This window comes from Triturus cristatus, chromosome 6 (genome assembly GCF_964204655.1).
Source record: "Triturus cristatus chromosome 6, aTriCri1.1, whole genome shotgun sequence".
NCBI lineage: Eukaryota > Metazoa > Chordata > Amphibia > Caudata > Salamandridae > Triturus > Triturus cristatus.
Window position 1 is genome coordinate 1,328,731,612 of NC_140589.1, and position 17,125 is coordinate 1,328,748,736.

Genomic DNA, 17,125 nt, shown 5'->3' on the forward strand with positions numbered 1-17,125 from the left:
CTTCGACATCATCCACGCCGATCGCTGCTCCCGCACCGAAGCACTCGGCATCGAAGGTCGGCACCAGCTCTTCGGCACCGACAACACCCTTGGAGCCCACTAAAAGCCGACCACCGAAAGGCCCCGACACTTCCAAACAGGAAACCTCGGAACCGAAAAAACAGCACCCGGTTCCAACTCTCAAAGACACTGCAAAACCACACGGTTCCAAGACTAGAACCGCTACCGAGGCCACGCCCAAAAAACCTACGGCACCGAAGTCCTCGGCACCGATGGATTTGTCTCCCACAGATGAACTTTTTCAGCCAGATCCAACACAAAAGACTCAAATGAAGGATCCTAAGACTGGTCATTTAATGCTCAGTATCAAAAAAAGACCACTACACACCCCTGTGCCTGGTCCACCACCAAAGAAGAGAGACTTTGCCACCTCTCCATTAAGGATTCCTTCTCCTCTTCCTCCTCCTCCTCCTCCTCCTCCTCCTCCTCCTCTCCTACCACACCGCTCTCCCACACCATCACCTACCCCAATAGATGATGACGACACATCAGACGATGCAAAAGGAGGTGCAGATGATCAACCCCTTGGGGACCCTACCCCTACTGGCTCCCCTGACCCCTGGAATGATTATAGTGTCCCAGATGTCCCTTACACCCGACAAGACAATATTTATCCCTCCAGGCCTTCCCCCCCAGAGGACAATATCGGCTTCAACCAGCTCCTTCAACGAGCTGCTCAATACCACGGGGTGGCTTTACATACAGAACCAGTAGAGGAGGATTTCCTTATGGATACCTTTGACAGCACACAAAGGTCCACCACAACACTACCCATGCTTAAATGGGTCATTAAGCACGCAACAGAAATATTTAAAGACCCGCTCAGGGCTCGGGTCATTAACCCAAGGATAGAGAACAAATATAAAGCTGCCCCTACTGACCCAATATACATTAAGGGCCCCGCACCACTAGACTCACTAGTAGTCTCTAACGCCAGGAAGAGGGCAAATTCCCCAACGTCAGGTGACGCACCACCACCAGACAAGGAATCCAAACTCCTAGACGCCTCCGGCAAACGCACAGCGTCACAGGCAGCAAATATTTGGCGCATTGCTAACACCCAAGCGTTCCTAGCCAGATATGACAGGGCACATTATGACAAACTTGAGTCCATAATGCAGCACCTCCCTGACAAATACAAAAACAGGGCCAGTGAACTAATCCATGAGGGTAAAACTATCCCCAATACCTCTATTCACTGTGCCCTAGATGCTGCTGACACCGCCTCAAGGGCAATTAACACCAGTGTCCTTTTGCGCAGGCATGCCTGGTTACTGATATCAGCTTTTAAACCAGAAGTCCAAAGTTCTATACTAAATCAACCTTTTGATGAGCAACACTTATTTGGGCCAAACGTAGATGTATCCCTCGGAAAAATGAAAAAGGATACAGATACCGCCAAATCTATGGGAGCCTTGCAATCGCAAGCTCCCAGACGATCCTTTCGTCGCTCATCATTCAGAAGCACCCATCGAGGCTAGTCCTCAGATAGCCCTTCCACCTCTTACAAAGCTCCCGCACAATCCACCTTTGCTAGAGGTTACCAAAGAGGTGGTTACAGGGGGAATAACAGCAAAGGCAGAGGCAAAAATAACAACTCCCGCTCTGCCTCCACACCTACCCCATGACTTCCCTCCACTTCCCCCTGACTATTCCACTCCAGTCGGGGGAAGACTCCACCAATTTCTCACTGCCTGGATAAACATCACTTCAGACAGGTGGGTCCACGAAATAATTCAATCAGGCTACTGTCTCGAACTAACATCTACCCCCGAAACATCTCACCCAAACACCATCCAATGTCACAAGAACATCTGTCACTTTTAAAGCAGGAGGTAATCTTCCTCCTACAAAAGAGTGCAATAGAACCAGTTCCACTGCACCAACAAAACAAGGGAGTCTACTCCCTCTATTTCCTCATACCAAAAAAGGACGGATCTCTAAGGCCTATTTTAGACCTCAGGCCGCTAAACATAAACATACACTCAGACCATTTCCACATGGTCACACTTCAGCAGGTCCTCCCTCTGCTTTCCCAGGGCGACTTCCTTGCTACTCTAGACCTCAATGACGCCTATTTCCACATTCCTATTCACAACGCTCACAGAAAATATCTAAGATTTGTAGTGGACGGTCAGCACTATCAATTCAAGGTGCTCCCATTCGGAGTCACCACAGCACCAAGAGTGTTCACCAAGTGTCTAGCAGTAGCGGCAGCACATCTAAGAAGACAAAACATACATGTCTTCCCATACCTAGACGACTGGCTCATAAAAGCCAAATCGTACAATAAGTGTGTACAACACACTCACGCCACTATTCAACAACTTCACGACCTGGGATTCATAATAAATCACCCCAAGTCCCAGCTCCAACCGTCCCACATGCAACAATACCTCGGTGCCACAATAGACACCGCAAGAGCGCTCGCCTATCCCAGTCCCGCCAGAATAGCAAGCATGCAAGCTCTTCTCACCAGATTCCAACCGCAACACTCTCTGCCAGCTCGAGTGTTCATGCAACTCATAGGGATGATGGCCTCTTGCATATTCATAGTACCTCATGCAAGACTCCAGATGCGTCCTCTCCAAGAGTGCTTAGCACGCCAATGGAACCAGGCTCAAGGTCAGCTAACAGATCTGGTGTTGGTAGACGGTCGTACCCATCGCTCTCTGCAGTGGTGGAACACCAAAAACCTTTCCAAAGGGCGACCGTTCCTCGAGCCAGTTCCTCAAATTGTCATAACAGCGGACGCATCGCAATCCGGCTGGGGAGCACACCTACTACATCACACCATGCAAGGCAGGTGGACATCTCAACAAAAACTACTCCACATCAACCATTTGGAGTTACTAGCCATCTTCCTAGCCCTGAAAGCATTTCAAAAACATATATCATGCAAGACTGTCTTAGTCCGCACCGACAACATGACAGCCATGTATTACATCCAGAAACATGGCGGGACACACTCTCTGCAGCTCTCTCAACTTGCACAGAGCATATGGAGGTGGGTTATACCTCAGAACATTTTTCTCCTAGCCCAACATGTCCCGGGAGTCCAAAACACAATAGCCGACCTCTTAAGTCATCAAACAGAACAAATCCACGAGTGGGAACTTCATCCACAAGTTCTTCAACTGTTTTTTCTGACTGGGGGGCAACCACAGATAGACCTCTTCGCCACCCAAGAAAACGCCAAATGCCCAAACTTCGCCTCCTGGTATCCTCACCCATTGTCCAAAGGCAATGCAATATGGATGAACTGGTCAGGCAGATTGGCGTACGCTTTTCCGCCTCTCCCACTCATTCCACTAGTGGTGCGCAAACTACAGCAACACTCATTAACGCTCATCCTAGTTGCTCCAACTTGGGCCAGACAACCATGGTACACCACACTGCTGGAACTCTCAGTAGTTCCACACCAAAAACTACACCTCTCTCCACGCCTCTTAACCCAGAACCATGGAGAAATCCAACACCCAGACCCAGCTCAGCTCAACCTAGCGATCTGGCTCCTGAAATCCTAGAATTCGGTTACCTTAACCTTCCTCCTGACTGTATAAACGTCATCAAAGAAGCTAGACGGCCTACCACTAGAACATGCTATGCAGCCAAATGGAAAAGATTTGTGGTATACTGCCATACCAATAACACCAATCCCCTAGATGCGTCTATCCAACACATCATAGGCTACTTACTACACCTCCAAAGATGCAACCTAGCCTATACCTCCATCAGATTGCATCTGACTGCCATAGCAGCATATCTACAAAATAGACAACACCTATCACTTTTCAGAGTACCTGCCATAAAAGCCTTTATGGAAAGACTCAAAAGAATAATTCCCCCCAGAGTGCCACCTTCCCCTTTGTGGAATTTGAACATCGTTCTCACAAGACTAATAGGACCTCCATTTGAACCTTTACATAAATGTGAGCTACAATTCTTAACATGGAAAACTGCTTTCCTTGTAGCCATTACTTCTCTACGAAGAGTTAGCAAACTACAAGCACTAACTATTCAGGAACCCTTTCTGCAGATGCATCATAATAAGGTTGTTCTCCGAACGAATCCTAAATTCCTCCATAAAGTCATTTCTCCCTTCCACCTCAATCAATCTGTAGAGCTGCCTGTATTCTTCTCGCAGCCACAAACAGTTGCAGAACGAGCTCTTCACACCTTAGATGTTAAAAGAGCACTACTATACTACATAGAAAGAACAAAACCCTTTCGTGAGACCAAACAACTATTCGTGTCTTTCTCACCACCACACAAAGGCAACCCCATATCAAACTCTGGGATAGCTAGGTGGATTGTCAAATGCATACAGATTTGTTACCATAAAGCAAACGTACATTATCTTTTCCTCCTAAAGCCCACTCTACACGAAAGATAGGGGCTTCAATGGCATTTTTAGGAAACATTCCTTTAGATGATATCTGCAGAGCAGCTACATGGTCTACACCACACACATTCACTAAACACTACTCTGTTGATGTGCAAACTAAACAACAAGCTAGTGTGGGCCAGGCTGTACTCAAAACAGTATTTCAAACTACTGCAACAGATACTGGTGGTCGCCGCTAGGGGTGGATACTGCTTTACAATCTATGCACAGTGTGTAATCTGCAGATCATATGCCTCGAATGGAATATGCTACTTACCAGTATGCATCTGTTCTTGGCATGTAGAGCTGCAGATCTACACTCGCCCATCCGCCTCCCCGGCTACCTTTCTCTGTTCCAGTATTATCTTATTTGGATACACCACACATGGGCTTCTTCCCTGTTTCTTACTAAGCTCCATCATTTCCCTGCTGGCGTAAAACAATCTGAGGATGGAGCCGAAGCCCACGTGCACTATGATCCAAAGGAGGAGTCACATACCTTGTGACTTCCAAAGACTTTCCAAGACAAAAACAAGTGCAAACATCCGGGCCCAACACCAGATGGCGATCTATGCAGTGTGTAGATCTGCAGCTCTACATGCCAAGAACAGATCCATACCGGTAAGTAGCATATTCCTTATACTCAGTGAGTGTTTTAACTTTTTTATTTCCTCAAAATTACAGACAAATGCTTCACCTCTCCACAAAGTTTGTGAATAGCAATAGAAAGGAAATGAGAACTATCTAATTGTGCATGTTGATGCTTTACTTAAATGCACTCTGGGCACCTAAAAAGGTTGACATGGCGCATCACATAGGAGTTGTTTCCTGCCTGAATATCTTCACTGGGTTAACAGATGGCATTTATAATCCGAAGTCCACTGATTGATTCTCAACAGAACAAACATGTGGTTAGAGTGTAAGTCACACTGGAAAGCAGGTGTCCACTGTCCTTTCAACACAAACAGTGATGGGAAGAACTAATAGAGCATGTTCAGACCCCTGAAAGGTTAGCATGGTGTCACAATAAAATACAGGATACATGGAGGTTCTGGCAGGGAGGCGTGGTGATGCCCAAAGCATTTGAAAATAGCATATAATGCTATGGAAGTTGAATTAAGAATATTGAAAAGAAGCTGTAAGGGGGGAGCAAATAGGAGTGACTCTTCATCTGGACCATGAAAAAGGGAAGTGCAGACAATGTCTGAGGACCAGTAGGATCTAGGTGAGATTAATTAATTTCTATGGTAGTGGTAAACTGCCTCTTATGGAGTAAAAGAAGATCAGATTAAAGGGTGGTAGGGAATCATGGAGAGGTGACCGTAGCTGCAGAAGAAAACAGATTGATGCTCCTGAACAGCTGGGGCAGACATTGTTGGTTCTCTATAGAAGTGGATCTAACCCATCTCTTCTGTTTTGACTACTCCTGCAGAGAACTGATGCTGAAACAACATCAGGAAAGGGTCTGGGGACCAAAGGCCCATTGCCTCATTTATGGGATGATATCTCAAGCGCAAGACCAGAATACTGCTTGAGCCAATGTCGTGTTCCAGACTGCAGGGTGAGAATGCCACTGTTGATAGATAGGTGCTTGCTGCAGTAATTGGCACCCTTCATTACCTTTTAGAATTTATGAGTGTTAGACACTAAACAACAATGGACCTCTGGAAAGCTCTATACAATTTTTTTAATAAAAGGTTCAAACGTTAGAAAAGCTTGTCCTGTCTGGTCATTTTTACATGATTTTTATAAGTTGACCTCATTTTAAGTCATTGATTGTGCTGTATAGGTTGGATGCCCTTACTAGTTGAAGTGACTTATATTGCAAGTCTGGGGGTTTGGGTCCTCTAGCATTGCTCACAAGCTGCTACTTCAAGAACTATAACTGACCAGAACATTTTGGGTTATGTCTGGTGATTTAATAAAAACTACTGGAGTTTTTCAAGTCTGCTATGTTTTAATGTAGGCAGCATTCCCACTCTGGCAACAAGCAGACATTGAAAGGTGTGCACATTGTATCTGTGAAAGGGGTGTATTGCAGTCTTTCTCTGAGAAGGATAGCTGCATGTAAAAGGCAACACAGCAAAACCCTTTGACCCCTTCGCTGCGGGGGTAATTCCCCAACGGTGCGGGTGGGGGGTGGGTCCGCGGCGCCGCTGTGCTCGTGACGAGCTCAGCTCTTCATGACTCACAGTGGAGCTGTGCTCATGACGAGCTGAGCTCGTCACGACCCCGCCCACTGATTAATTCTCCCGCACAGGTGGGGAATTTATCGCGCGTGGGTGGGCCGTGGCCGTTATGACGAGCTCAGCTCGTCATGAGCACAGCTCCACTGTGACTCATGACGAGCTCAGCTCGTCATGAGCATGGAAGGAGTTAAAGACTCACTTTCTGACTAGTTGTGAGCCAAAGCCCAAGTATTTTTCCAAGCACAAACTGGTAATGCCATACAGGTGGCACAATTCAGTTGTAGTTTCTTTATTACCAAGATAAACCAAGTAGGTTTTTTTGTCTCAGCAAACGAAATTAAGTGTTCAAGGCATGTGAGCTGTAGATCACATGCTTTGCATACTCCTGCCATCTAGTGTTGGGTCCAGATGTTTGCAAGTTGTTTTTCTTCGAAGAAGTCTTTCCAGTCACGAGGTAAGGTGACTCCTCCTTTCGGTGATAGTGCGCATAGGCATCGACTCCATTGTTAGATTGTTATTTTTCCGCCATCTGGTTCGGACGTGTATTGCTGTGCTCTGGTTCGAAACTGTTCTTCAGGTACCCCTCGGTGCGCAATCCACTCTACCCTCGTCGGTATTATTTCGTACGCTTATCCCACTTCTACCCGTATCGTATTGGTTGGGGAAAATTTCTATTTTGATCGAAAGACTCGTGGGAGGACCTAACCGCGTCGCTCCACCTCGCATTCGATGGAATGGACTCCATTCAAATTTTGTCCTGGGTGCCACGCAAAGTATCCGCGCACCGACTCGCATGTAGTGTGCAACTTGTGATTATCTCCAGAGCACAACGAACCGGACTGCAACGCGTGCAGATCGTTTCGATCAAAGAAAACGCTACGTGATAGTCGGGCTCGACGTCGTGAAATGCAGAGCCAGACCATCGAATACACGCCGGACATCTTCGGTGAAGGTTCAGAGCAGGACAAATTCGATACACAAGGGGTCAAAGAGTAGCAGGAAGAACCTGTATCTATTCCGGAATCGGACTCGAGATGGAAGACGACATACCGCAATGTCAACGTCCCGTGAGTACCGAACACCTCTTGTCCCAAAATCCAATTCAGACCAGAAAAAAGCCTTCAGTTCCATCTCCGCCTTCCGGCCATGGTCGGCACCGAGAAGATGTTTCTAGCGCCCGCTCCCGGCTCAGCACCGAAACATATTGTTAAGCCTTCCGGCTCGGGATCGAGTCGGCCAAAGTCAGGCACTGAGCTGAAACCTTCGGGCTTGAAGCTGGACACTGCTCCGGAGTCAAAACCCTTGACTCCGCAATCGAAAATGGCTTCGGAACCCAAATCTTCCGCGCTGAAAAGTCATTTCACCCCGAAACCGAAAAATAATCCTTCGCCGCTGCAGGATCCAATTTTTGACGTCCCACCTCCCAAATCGAACCCAAAACAAAAGGAACTTTACATTAATCCTGATACAGGACATCTTCTTACTAAACTGCCTCAGAAGTGCAAACCTGAGTCAGAGGACATACATTATATGATTCCCTTAAAGAGGAAGAATGTTGGTACTAGCCCCTCTCATCCTCCTCCCACCTTGTTCCCCTACACATTCACCACCTTCTTCAGCATTAGAACATTTACTTATCACACCAACTAACTCTCCACCACCACAGCCTCATGATGATGGAGATACCCATTTAGCTGTAGATCCCTGGAAAGACTACAATACTGATTCACCTACTGACAATGACCCAGACCTTTACCCTGCAAAGCCTTCCCCTCCTGAAGACAATGTAGGGTATTTATAATGACTAGATCTGCAGAATATCATGGGGTACAACTACATAAAGAATCCCTAGAAGAGGATTTCTTGTTCGAAACTCTCAGTAGTACACATAGATCCAGTCAGACTCTCCTTTTGCTCAAAGGTATGACGAGACATGCCGATGATCTATTTAAGGACCCTGTTCGTGCTCGTATTCTCACTCCCAGAATAGACAAAAAATTAGAAGCCTCCTCCGTCAGATCCAGTCTTGATTAGGCCTGGGCAAAAATTTCGTTCCGTTCGCGGAAATTGCGATAATTTGATATTTTTGCGTTCCGCGGAGAGCGCGAAAATGTCAAAAATTCCGGTTTCCGCAGCTTGGCGATAATTTGTTTCTTGCTCGCGCTGTAAAATGATACATTCTCGCGCGCGCGCGATCGCCTTACCTGAATCCCTGCGTTCGCCGACAAGTTTTCTTGATCCGGTCGCGTTCTCCATGAGATGTTGTATTGTTTTTAGCCATTTGCGCTGTCTCGCGACAGTTCGCGCCCGCAGTGACGTCATGCGTCGCGCGATCACGTCTTTCTTCTCGCGATCATGCACCGCGAGAACAACTCAAAACAAGATGGCCGCGCCCGCAAGCAACCACATGGGTAAGTTGGCGACCCGCAACCATGCAGAAAATCTCGCGAACATGCCGGAAAAAAACTTCCGCATCTTCGCGATAGTTCTGCTTGTTTGCGATAATTTTAAACATTCTCGCGATAATTTGCGAAGGTTAATTCCGCAAATTCCGCCCACCCCTAGTCTTGATTAAGGGGCAGTTACCACTAGACTTGCTGGTCATCTCTAATGCCCGTAAACGGGCCAATTCACAAACTTCAGGGATGAACCCCCTCCCTCCTGACAAAGAGTCAAAATTATTAGATGCTTCTGGTAAGCGAGTAGCTGCCCAGGCCTACACTCAGGCTCTATTAGCCAGGTATGATAGAGCGCACTGGGACGAAATGGAGCAATTGCTCCAATATCTCCCAGATGAGCACAAAGCTAAACCTCAGGAGTTAGTACAAGAAGGAAAGCTCCTCTTCAATTCCTCTATTTTATGTTCTTTAGATGTTGCTGACACCGCAGCTAGAGAGATTAACACTAGAGTGTTACTTAGGAGGCACGCCTGGTTAAGGATTTCCGGATTAAAACCTGAAGTCCAACAACCATTTTAAATACTCCATTTGATAAAAAGCATCTCTTCGAGCCAGAAGTAGATCAGGCAATGGAGAAAATGAAAAAAGACACTGAGGTAGCTAAATCAATGGTAGCCCTATAGTTTCCTTCAAATCGTTGCTCCTTTCTTTGCTCCTTCTACCGTGGGAGGTCCACGACCACATTCTCAGACAATTCTGCTGCCTCGTACAAAGACAACAATCAATCTTCAACCTCAAGAGGCTTCTTTAGAGGAGGATACGGAGGTAACAATGGTAAAGGTAGGGGCAAGGGTTCCACACCACGTAATTTCCCATCCCCTAAACAAGCAGTGACTTGCCTACCCTTCCCCTCGATCATTTAACACCTGTCTGGGGGTCTTCTACAATTCCTCCCCATCTGGCAATCCATAACTACAGACAAATGGGTTTTAGGAATTATTCAACATGGTTATTGCCTGGAGCTTGCCACCAATCCTCCAAACATTCCACCTCTTTCTCACAAAATGTCACCAGAACATTTACACCTGCTCAAACAGGAAGCCCAGTCTCTCTTGCTAAAATGAGCCATAGGGCCTGTACCGTTCAATATCAGGGGTCAGGTGAGTACTCCCTGTATTTTCTAATTCCTAAAAAGGACGTCTCCTTGAGCCCTATTCTGGACCTCAGAGAACTAAACTACTACATACTGTCAGAACATTTCCACATGGTGACATTTCAACAGGTGCTCCCACTTCTACATCAGGGCGACTTTATGCCTACTCTAGACTTAAAAGAGGCATATTTCCACATTCCAATTCATCCCGCTCATAGCAAATATCAAAGATTTGTGATAGCGGGTCAACATTACCAATTCAAAGTACTACCGTTTGAAGTCACCACTGCTCCCAGAGTATTGCCAAATGCCAGGCAGTAGTTGCAGCTCATCTGAGAAGACAGGACATCTATGTATTCCTATATCTGCATGACTAGCTCATCAAAGCCAGCAGTTACTAGAAGTGTCTCCAACACACTCTAGCCATAATTCACTTACTACACCAACTAGGGTTTACAGTGAATGCGCTGAAGTCTCATCTGCAGCCTGCCTACAAACAAACCTATCTGGGAGCCACAATAGACACTTAAACAGTTCTAGCCTCTCCCAATGCAGCCAGAATTCTCTGTATTCAGTCCCTTCTCACTCAGTTTCAACCCAACCAATCATTACCAGCAAGAGTCTTCATGCAACTGGTAGGAATGATGGCGTCTTGCATTGTGATCGTTCCCCATGCAAGACTTCACATGCGTCCCCTTCAAGAATGCTAAGCAAGGCAGTGAAACCAGTCGCAGGGTCAATTCACTGATCTAGTGTTGATAGATGGCTGCACCCATCTCTCTCTGCAGTGGTGGAACCCACAAAATGTATCCAAAGGGTGGCCCTTCATCGAACCTATTCCACAGACAGTGCTAACAGCAGATGCATCGCTCACTGGTTGAGGTGCTCACTTACACAATCACACAATCCAAGGGTTGTGGAGTCTAAAGCACAAAAGTCTACATATAAATCACCTAGAGCTGCTAGCATCGTTTCTAGCACTCAGAGCCTTTCAAATTCACCTCATAGGCAAAACTGTCCTAGTCCACACTGACAACATGACAGCTATGTACTATATACAAAAACAGGGGGACACACACTCTCTCCAACCGTCATGCCTAGTACAAGCCATTTGAAAATGAGCTATACACCAGAAGATTCATCTCCTGGGAGAGAACTTTCCAGGAGTAAACAATCAGATTGCAGACCTTCTCGGCAGACAGAGGCAGCAAACCCACAAGTGGGACCTTCCTCCCCAAGTTCTCCTCCCCTACTTTCAGCAATGGGGATTTCCTCACATAGACCTGTTCGCCACAGCACAAAATGCGAAATGCCCATGCTTCGCCTCCAGGTTCCCACACACGCTCTCCAAAGGCAATGCCCTATTGATGAACTGTTCAGTGACATTTGCTTACACTTTTCCGCCTCTCCCACTCATTCCGCTAGTAGTTTGGAAGCTCAGGTATACATCCCTCACACTGATTCTCATAGCTCCCACATGGGTATGTCAACCCTGGTTCATCACCCTGCTGCAGCTGTCAGTAGTTCCACACCAAAAGCTGCATCTCACCTCCAGTCTCCTCACTCAGAGCCATGGAGAAATCAGGCATCCAAATCCCAAAGAACTCAACCTAGCGATCTGGCTCCTGAAGTCATAGAGTTTGGTTATTTACAGTTACCACCAGACTGTATGAATATCCTAAAAGAGGCTAGAAAGCCTACTACCAGGGCATTTTATGCAGCAAAATGGAAACGGTTTGTTATCTATTGTAACAATAACAATATCAATCCTCGTGATGCTTCTGTGCAGAACATCATCTGTTGTCTGTTACATTTACAGCTATCTGGACTAGTCTATACATCCATTCGCTTACATCTAGCAGCAGTAGCTGCATACTTACAAAACAGACAACACTTATCTCCATTCAGAGTACCAGTGACTAAAGCCTTTATGGAAGGATTAAAAAGGGAGATACATCCAAGAGTCCCATCTGCACCAGTATGGAACTTAAACATAGTCCTTACAAGGCTAATGGGTCCACCATTTGAACCAATGCACTGGTGTCAATTACAATTCCTCTCAGGGAAGGTTGCTTTTCTCATCGCAATGACTTCACTAAGGAGAGTTGGTGAACTCCAGGCATTAACCATACAAGAGCCTTTCTTTCAGCTTCACAAAGACAGAGTGGTCGGTGAACCAATCCTAAATTTCTTCCTAAAGTTGTTTCTGCTTTTCATATCAATCAATCAGTTGAGTTACCTGTGTTTTTTCCTCAACCTGATTCTGTAGCAGAACGAGCGCTTCACACACTTGATGTTAGAAGAGCTCTACTGTAGTATGTGGAAAGAACAAAAGAATTTCGCAAAACAAAGCAGCTTTTTGTTGCTTTTTCGCCACCACACAAAGGCAATCCCATATCTAAATCAGGTATTGCAAGATGGATTGTGAAATGTATACAGACACGTTATGTGAAAGCGAAAATAACTTTTAATTAATAATACCCCCAGAGCGCATTCCACTCGCAAGATAGGGGCTACTATGCCCTTCTAAGGGAATATTCCCCTAGCTGGCCTCTGTAAGGAAGCAACATGGTCTACACCACACACATTCACCAATCACTATTGTGTAGATGTGTTAGCAAGGCAACAAGCTAATGTAGGCCACTCAGTACTTGAAAAACTGTTTCAGACAACTGCAATAAATACAGGTTAGCCACCTCTTTGGAAGTATACTGCTGTATAGTCTATGCAAAGCATGTGATCTTCAGCTCACATGCCTCGAACGGATAATGTTACTTACCCATTAAGCATATGTTCTTGGCATGTAGAGCTGTAGATCACGTGCCCACCTCCTCCCTGGGTACCTGTAGTTGTTGCAGTTCTCACTTTATATATATACACATGGACATCTCTATTCTACACTTACTAACTCCATTCTCACCGTCTGTGGGAAAACAATCTAACAATGGAGTTGATGACCATGTGCGCTGTCACTGAAAGGAGGAGTCACCTTACCTCGTGACTGAAAAGACTTCTTCGAAGAAAAACAACTTGCAAACATCCAGAGTATGCAACGCATGTGAATCTACAGCTCTACATGCCAAGAACAGATGCTTGCTGGGTAAGTAACATTATCCTTATTTTCTTGAAAGAATAGCCTCATAAGGGAACAATACTTCTTTAAAGAACCCTCATGCCAAGCCACTCTTGGTGACTGTATGTAGCTGTGGCCTGTGTGTCCACCTGTTTTCATCCAGTACTTTAGAATTAGAAGATGTGTATTTGTGCATGAACAGGATTTAAATGTTGCTGTGTTTTATCTCAACACGCAGGAGAGAGTCAAGCCATTAATTGGCTATTTTGAAACTGGGGCCAATGCTGTTTTCTCCAGATTAAGATCAGATTAAAGGTCGTTTAAGACTCTTCCCTATTGGAATAGTGAGCCTATTGCCTTTTGACTAATGTTACTTCATGGTTGGTCTCTCTAGTGTGAAGTTGTGGATTAAAGACATGGAGGCATGAGTGATTTTTAGTCCCCTTTCTGGGTCTGGCTACTATAATGTGCACTCCTATTTGTTATCTACCTTGACATGATTAGTGAACCTTCAAAACAAAAATACATATATAGTGTTACACAAAATAATTAATTTAGGTATTCAAACAAATCACCACATTTTCTTGTGAATCCAAATGTATTATAAAATGTGTGTTGCCAAAGATGGCCTTCCCCGCTAGCCTGAGACTACCCTCATATTAATAGATGTGATCTGCTAGTAACCTTCTGTAGCTGATTGAACTGCCACTGCTATCTGACAGCAAACGTCCTTTAGGATGAAGCGGAATCACTCTGTACCATCACAGCGCTGGCAACAGAACAGATGCGTCTTTAGCACACATTCGTTCTGCACACTAGTCGTTACAACAACTTGCTTTAGGGGGGAAGAAATGGTGGAGTGGTGTTGGAATTAAAATCCAACACCTTCCCTACTGTTGCGCAGACTGGAGTTGAAATATTAAATTAAACTATTCCAATATCCAGCACCCCCTAAGGCAAGTCGTTAAAATGACTTGTTTGCAGCACAAATGCATGCTAAAGACACATTAGTTCAAATTACAGAGTTTCTAAGGCGTGTGAAAAACGCATGCGGAATTCCGTCATACATTCCTATCAGACATTTTCAGCCAGCGGCCCAATGATAAGTACTAAGTTTGTTTCATTGAAGAGTCTTGAATGGCACTACCAAATAGAATAGAGCTGCATGAGTGGTTGTGGTTTTGGTAGATAAAAGATAGCATGTTGGAGGAGTTTTTCACCCAGTGGTTCTCCAGTGCGTTACTGAAGCTGCATACAATCCAAGGCGATGCTTTGTGCAGAAGGATGGTGTGGAGGAGGGATCGAGATATGGAGCAAGGGCACTGCAGTATCTTGCATGATATGGCAATATTTGAGGGGAAAATGACAAAACACAGATGGCCTTTCTATTACAGGATTGTTTTTTCAACGATAGACTCAGTGGCAGTAAATTTGCAAAGGAAGCAGGAAGAGCATAATTATTACAGACATCCTATGTTTTAGATAACCATCTTCCTTTGCAGTATTCCCAGGCATCAGACAGGATCTGGAAGAGTATTCAGTCACAGCAATGGGCCCTAGTTGGAGCGGAAGGGCTGCAGCTACTGAGCCACATCATGAGTCTTACCTTTTTTCTTTGTGCTAGAGATGCCCAAAGCTGGAGCTTTCGTCTTTTTGTGACTTCTCTTTGAAGCTTTTTAGAGTTTTTACAACTTTTTTTCCTCAGAAAATGTCACTTTTTATGTTGGTGTTCAATCCCTACTCTAAACACTGACATGCCTGTGTCCAGTCCCATAAAAGCCAGCTAGGTACAGTACTTGGGGGGTGAGACGCAAGTAGCTTGTTATTTTAGCAGGAGCATTCACCTTGAAATTATTCGGGTGCTTTGTGGTACAAAGTTGGAGTTCTTGGTCCTGCTTTCCATATTGACGTGCGGGTGAGTAGAGACAAGTGTAGTAGGGCTACTTCTCAAGCAGTGGAGCATGCCCCGTGCAAGATACAAAATAAGCCAAAGTCCTCACTGTCCACATGGTATCAGGGCACAGAATCAAACCACCACCAATTTGGTAAGCGAACATGTAATACTTCCCTTTCAGATGATGATGGACCAAAAACGACCAAATATCAATATGAAAGAATCATTTCTGAAAAACCGTTATTGAGTTGTATTACAAACAACTCATATATTTTGAAAATATGAAAGTTATTGTGACCAATCACATTATAAAACATTATAATCATACTTTTGTCATCTTATTCATTCCTCCCGCTTCCTTTATATATTACAAGGGCCATAAAATTAATGCACTTTATACTTAAAATGTATTCAGCCATATCTATCCTAGCCTTTACTGTACTGCAGACCAGCCACGCTGTCCGCTCGCCAGATGGGCTTCTAATCTCCTATATTGACGAGCCTACAAATAGGTTAAACTTTTACTATATCTTCCCTATCAAAGTCATCATTCAGAGTCATTTATTTGAATACATTTTAAAATCGCTCTTACTGCATTTTCTCTAATTCACAAAGGGATGGATGGAGAGTTTGAAATCTATCCCACAGTACGCAAAATATAATGACACCATTATAGATTTTTTATGATTATCATATTCCCTTTTTCGTGGGTTGATAAGGTTTAATAATTTGGTACATGTCTAAGTGAGCCTCTTGCTTATTCCAACACGCACCTCATATGAATACAAAAGATTCTTTTTCAAATATTCTTCCATCTGCCAAATCTAAAAATGGGTCTCCTTATTATAAGCATTTTTAATTGCTCCAGACCATTGATTGTGGTCCCTCATGCTAGATAAACAAAATAATACTTTAGTACTCCCTTCATACAGGGTCCTTATAAAGATCAATAAACCTACAAAAACCCTGTTACTATCCAGTGAGCAGCTCATTGCTATTCACCTATACCAATACACTATCTATGCAATTATCCTCTGTCTTCTTTACCAGGATACTTTAGTGTGCAGTTACAAACAACTCTCTTATTTATAGTTAATTGCTCCTTACGTCAAAGCCAAAACACAACCCTACAAGTAAACAACCAATTACACAATTTTACATCCCATAAGAGCCATGAATCCATTATATCTCTAGCACACATACTTCTGGTTATTCTAGCTTCCCTTTTTGAGGTCCACTGATAGCCTTCCCTCTGCTGTGTAGCCAATTTAATTTGCAACGGTGGTTCTTTGTTGCTAATCACTGCTAATTCGGGAGACAAACCAAACACCTACAAATAAAAACAAAAATGTCATATTTTATCATTCTTAGTGGACCATTTACACCCCCCTCCCCCCAAATTAACTTCTTATCTCTCCCAGGTATTCTCTCCACTTACCGACTATTATGCACATTCACCACTGAAGTTGTCATGATCTTCTAAAGAGGAACCAAAGCTACTTTAGAGGTGCTATATCTTTCCACAACTAACCCAAAACTATTGGCTCTATTCAAAATACGATAATCATTTTTTCCAGCTGTTGTCTTGCTCCCTTGCACTCATTTGCAGTTAAAGTTGCTAAGGCATCAAGCATGGCTTGACCTGGATGCTGTTGGCCGTCGCTCCTCCTCCACTAATGGTCACGATTTGGCTCCCTCTGGTGGCAATCAGATTCGGGTGCCACCATGGATGTCTTCTATGATATCTAGATATCTACTGAAGCACAAGGTCCACACTAGTGAGGAGAATTCAGGTTGACATGACAAAAAATGCAAAGAACAGGAAGGTTACCAAGGAGGAGACATAGAGCCATTAGCAGTTGCAGTGCCTCAACAGCCATTAATGGCCAGTGTTGCAGCAACACAACATTAATGTGGTTTTCTTCAGAGATCAAACCATCTGTGTGGGAGGAGGCAGGGAATGACTTTTG

General features: G+C 44.7%; 1 protein-coding gene across 4 annotated transcripts in view; it reads left to right on the forward strand.

Moving 5' to 3' along the window:
• NINL (ninein like) overlaps positions 1 to 17,125 on the forward strand; it is a 441,695-nt gene that overhangs the window by 346,718 nt on the left and 77,852 nt on the right. For 2 of the 4 annotated variants that reach the window (XM_085612328.1, XM_085612330.1), the window contains one exon: positions 5,880 to 6,008. The exons of the other annotated variants lie outside the window; for them this stretch is intronic. In XM_085612328.1, the coding sequence (XP_085468454.1) occupies positions 5,880 to 6,008 (129 nt within the window). The remainder of the gene's footprint in view (positions 1 to 5,879; positions 6,009 to 17,125) is intronic. 4 annotated transcript variants of the gene reach the window in all.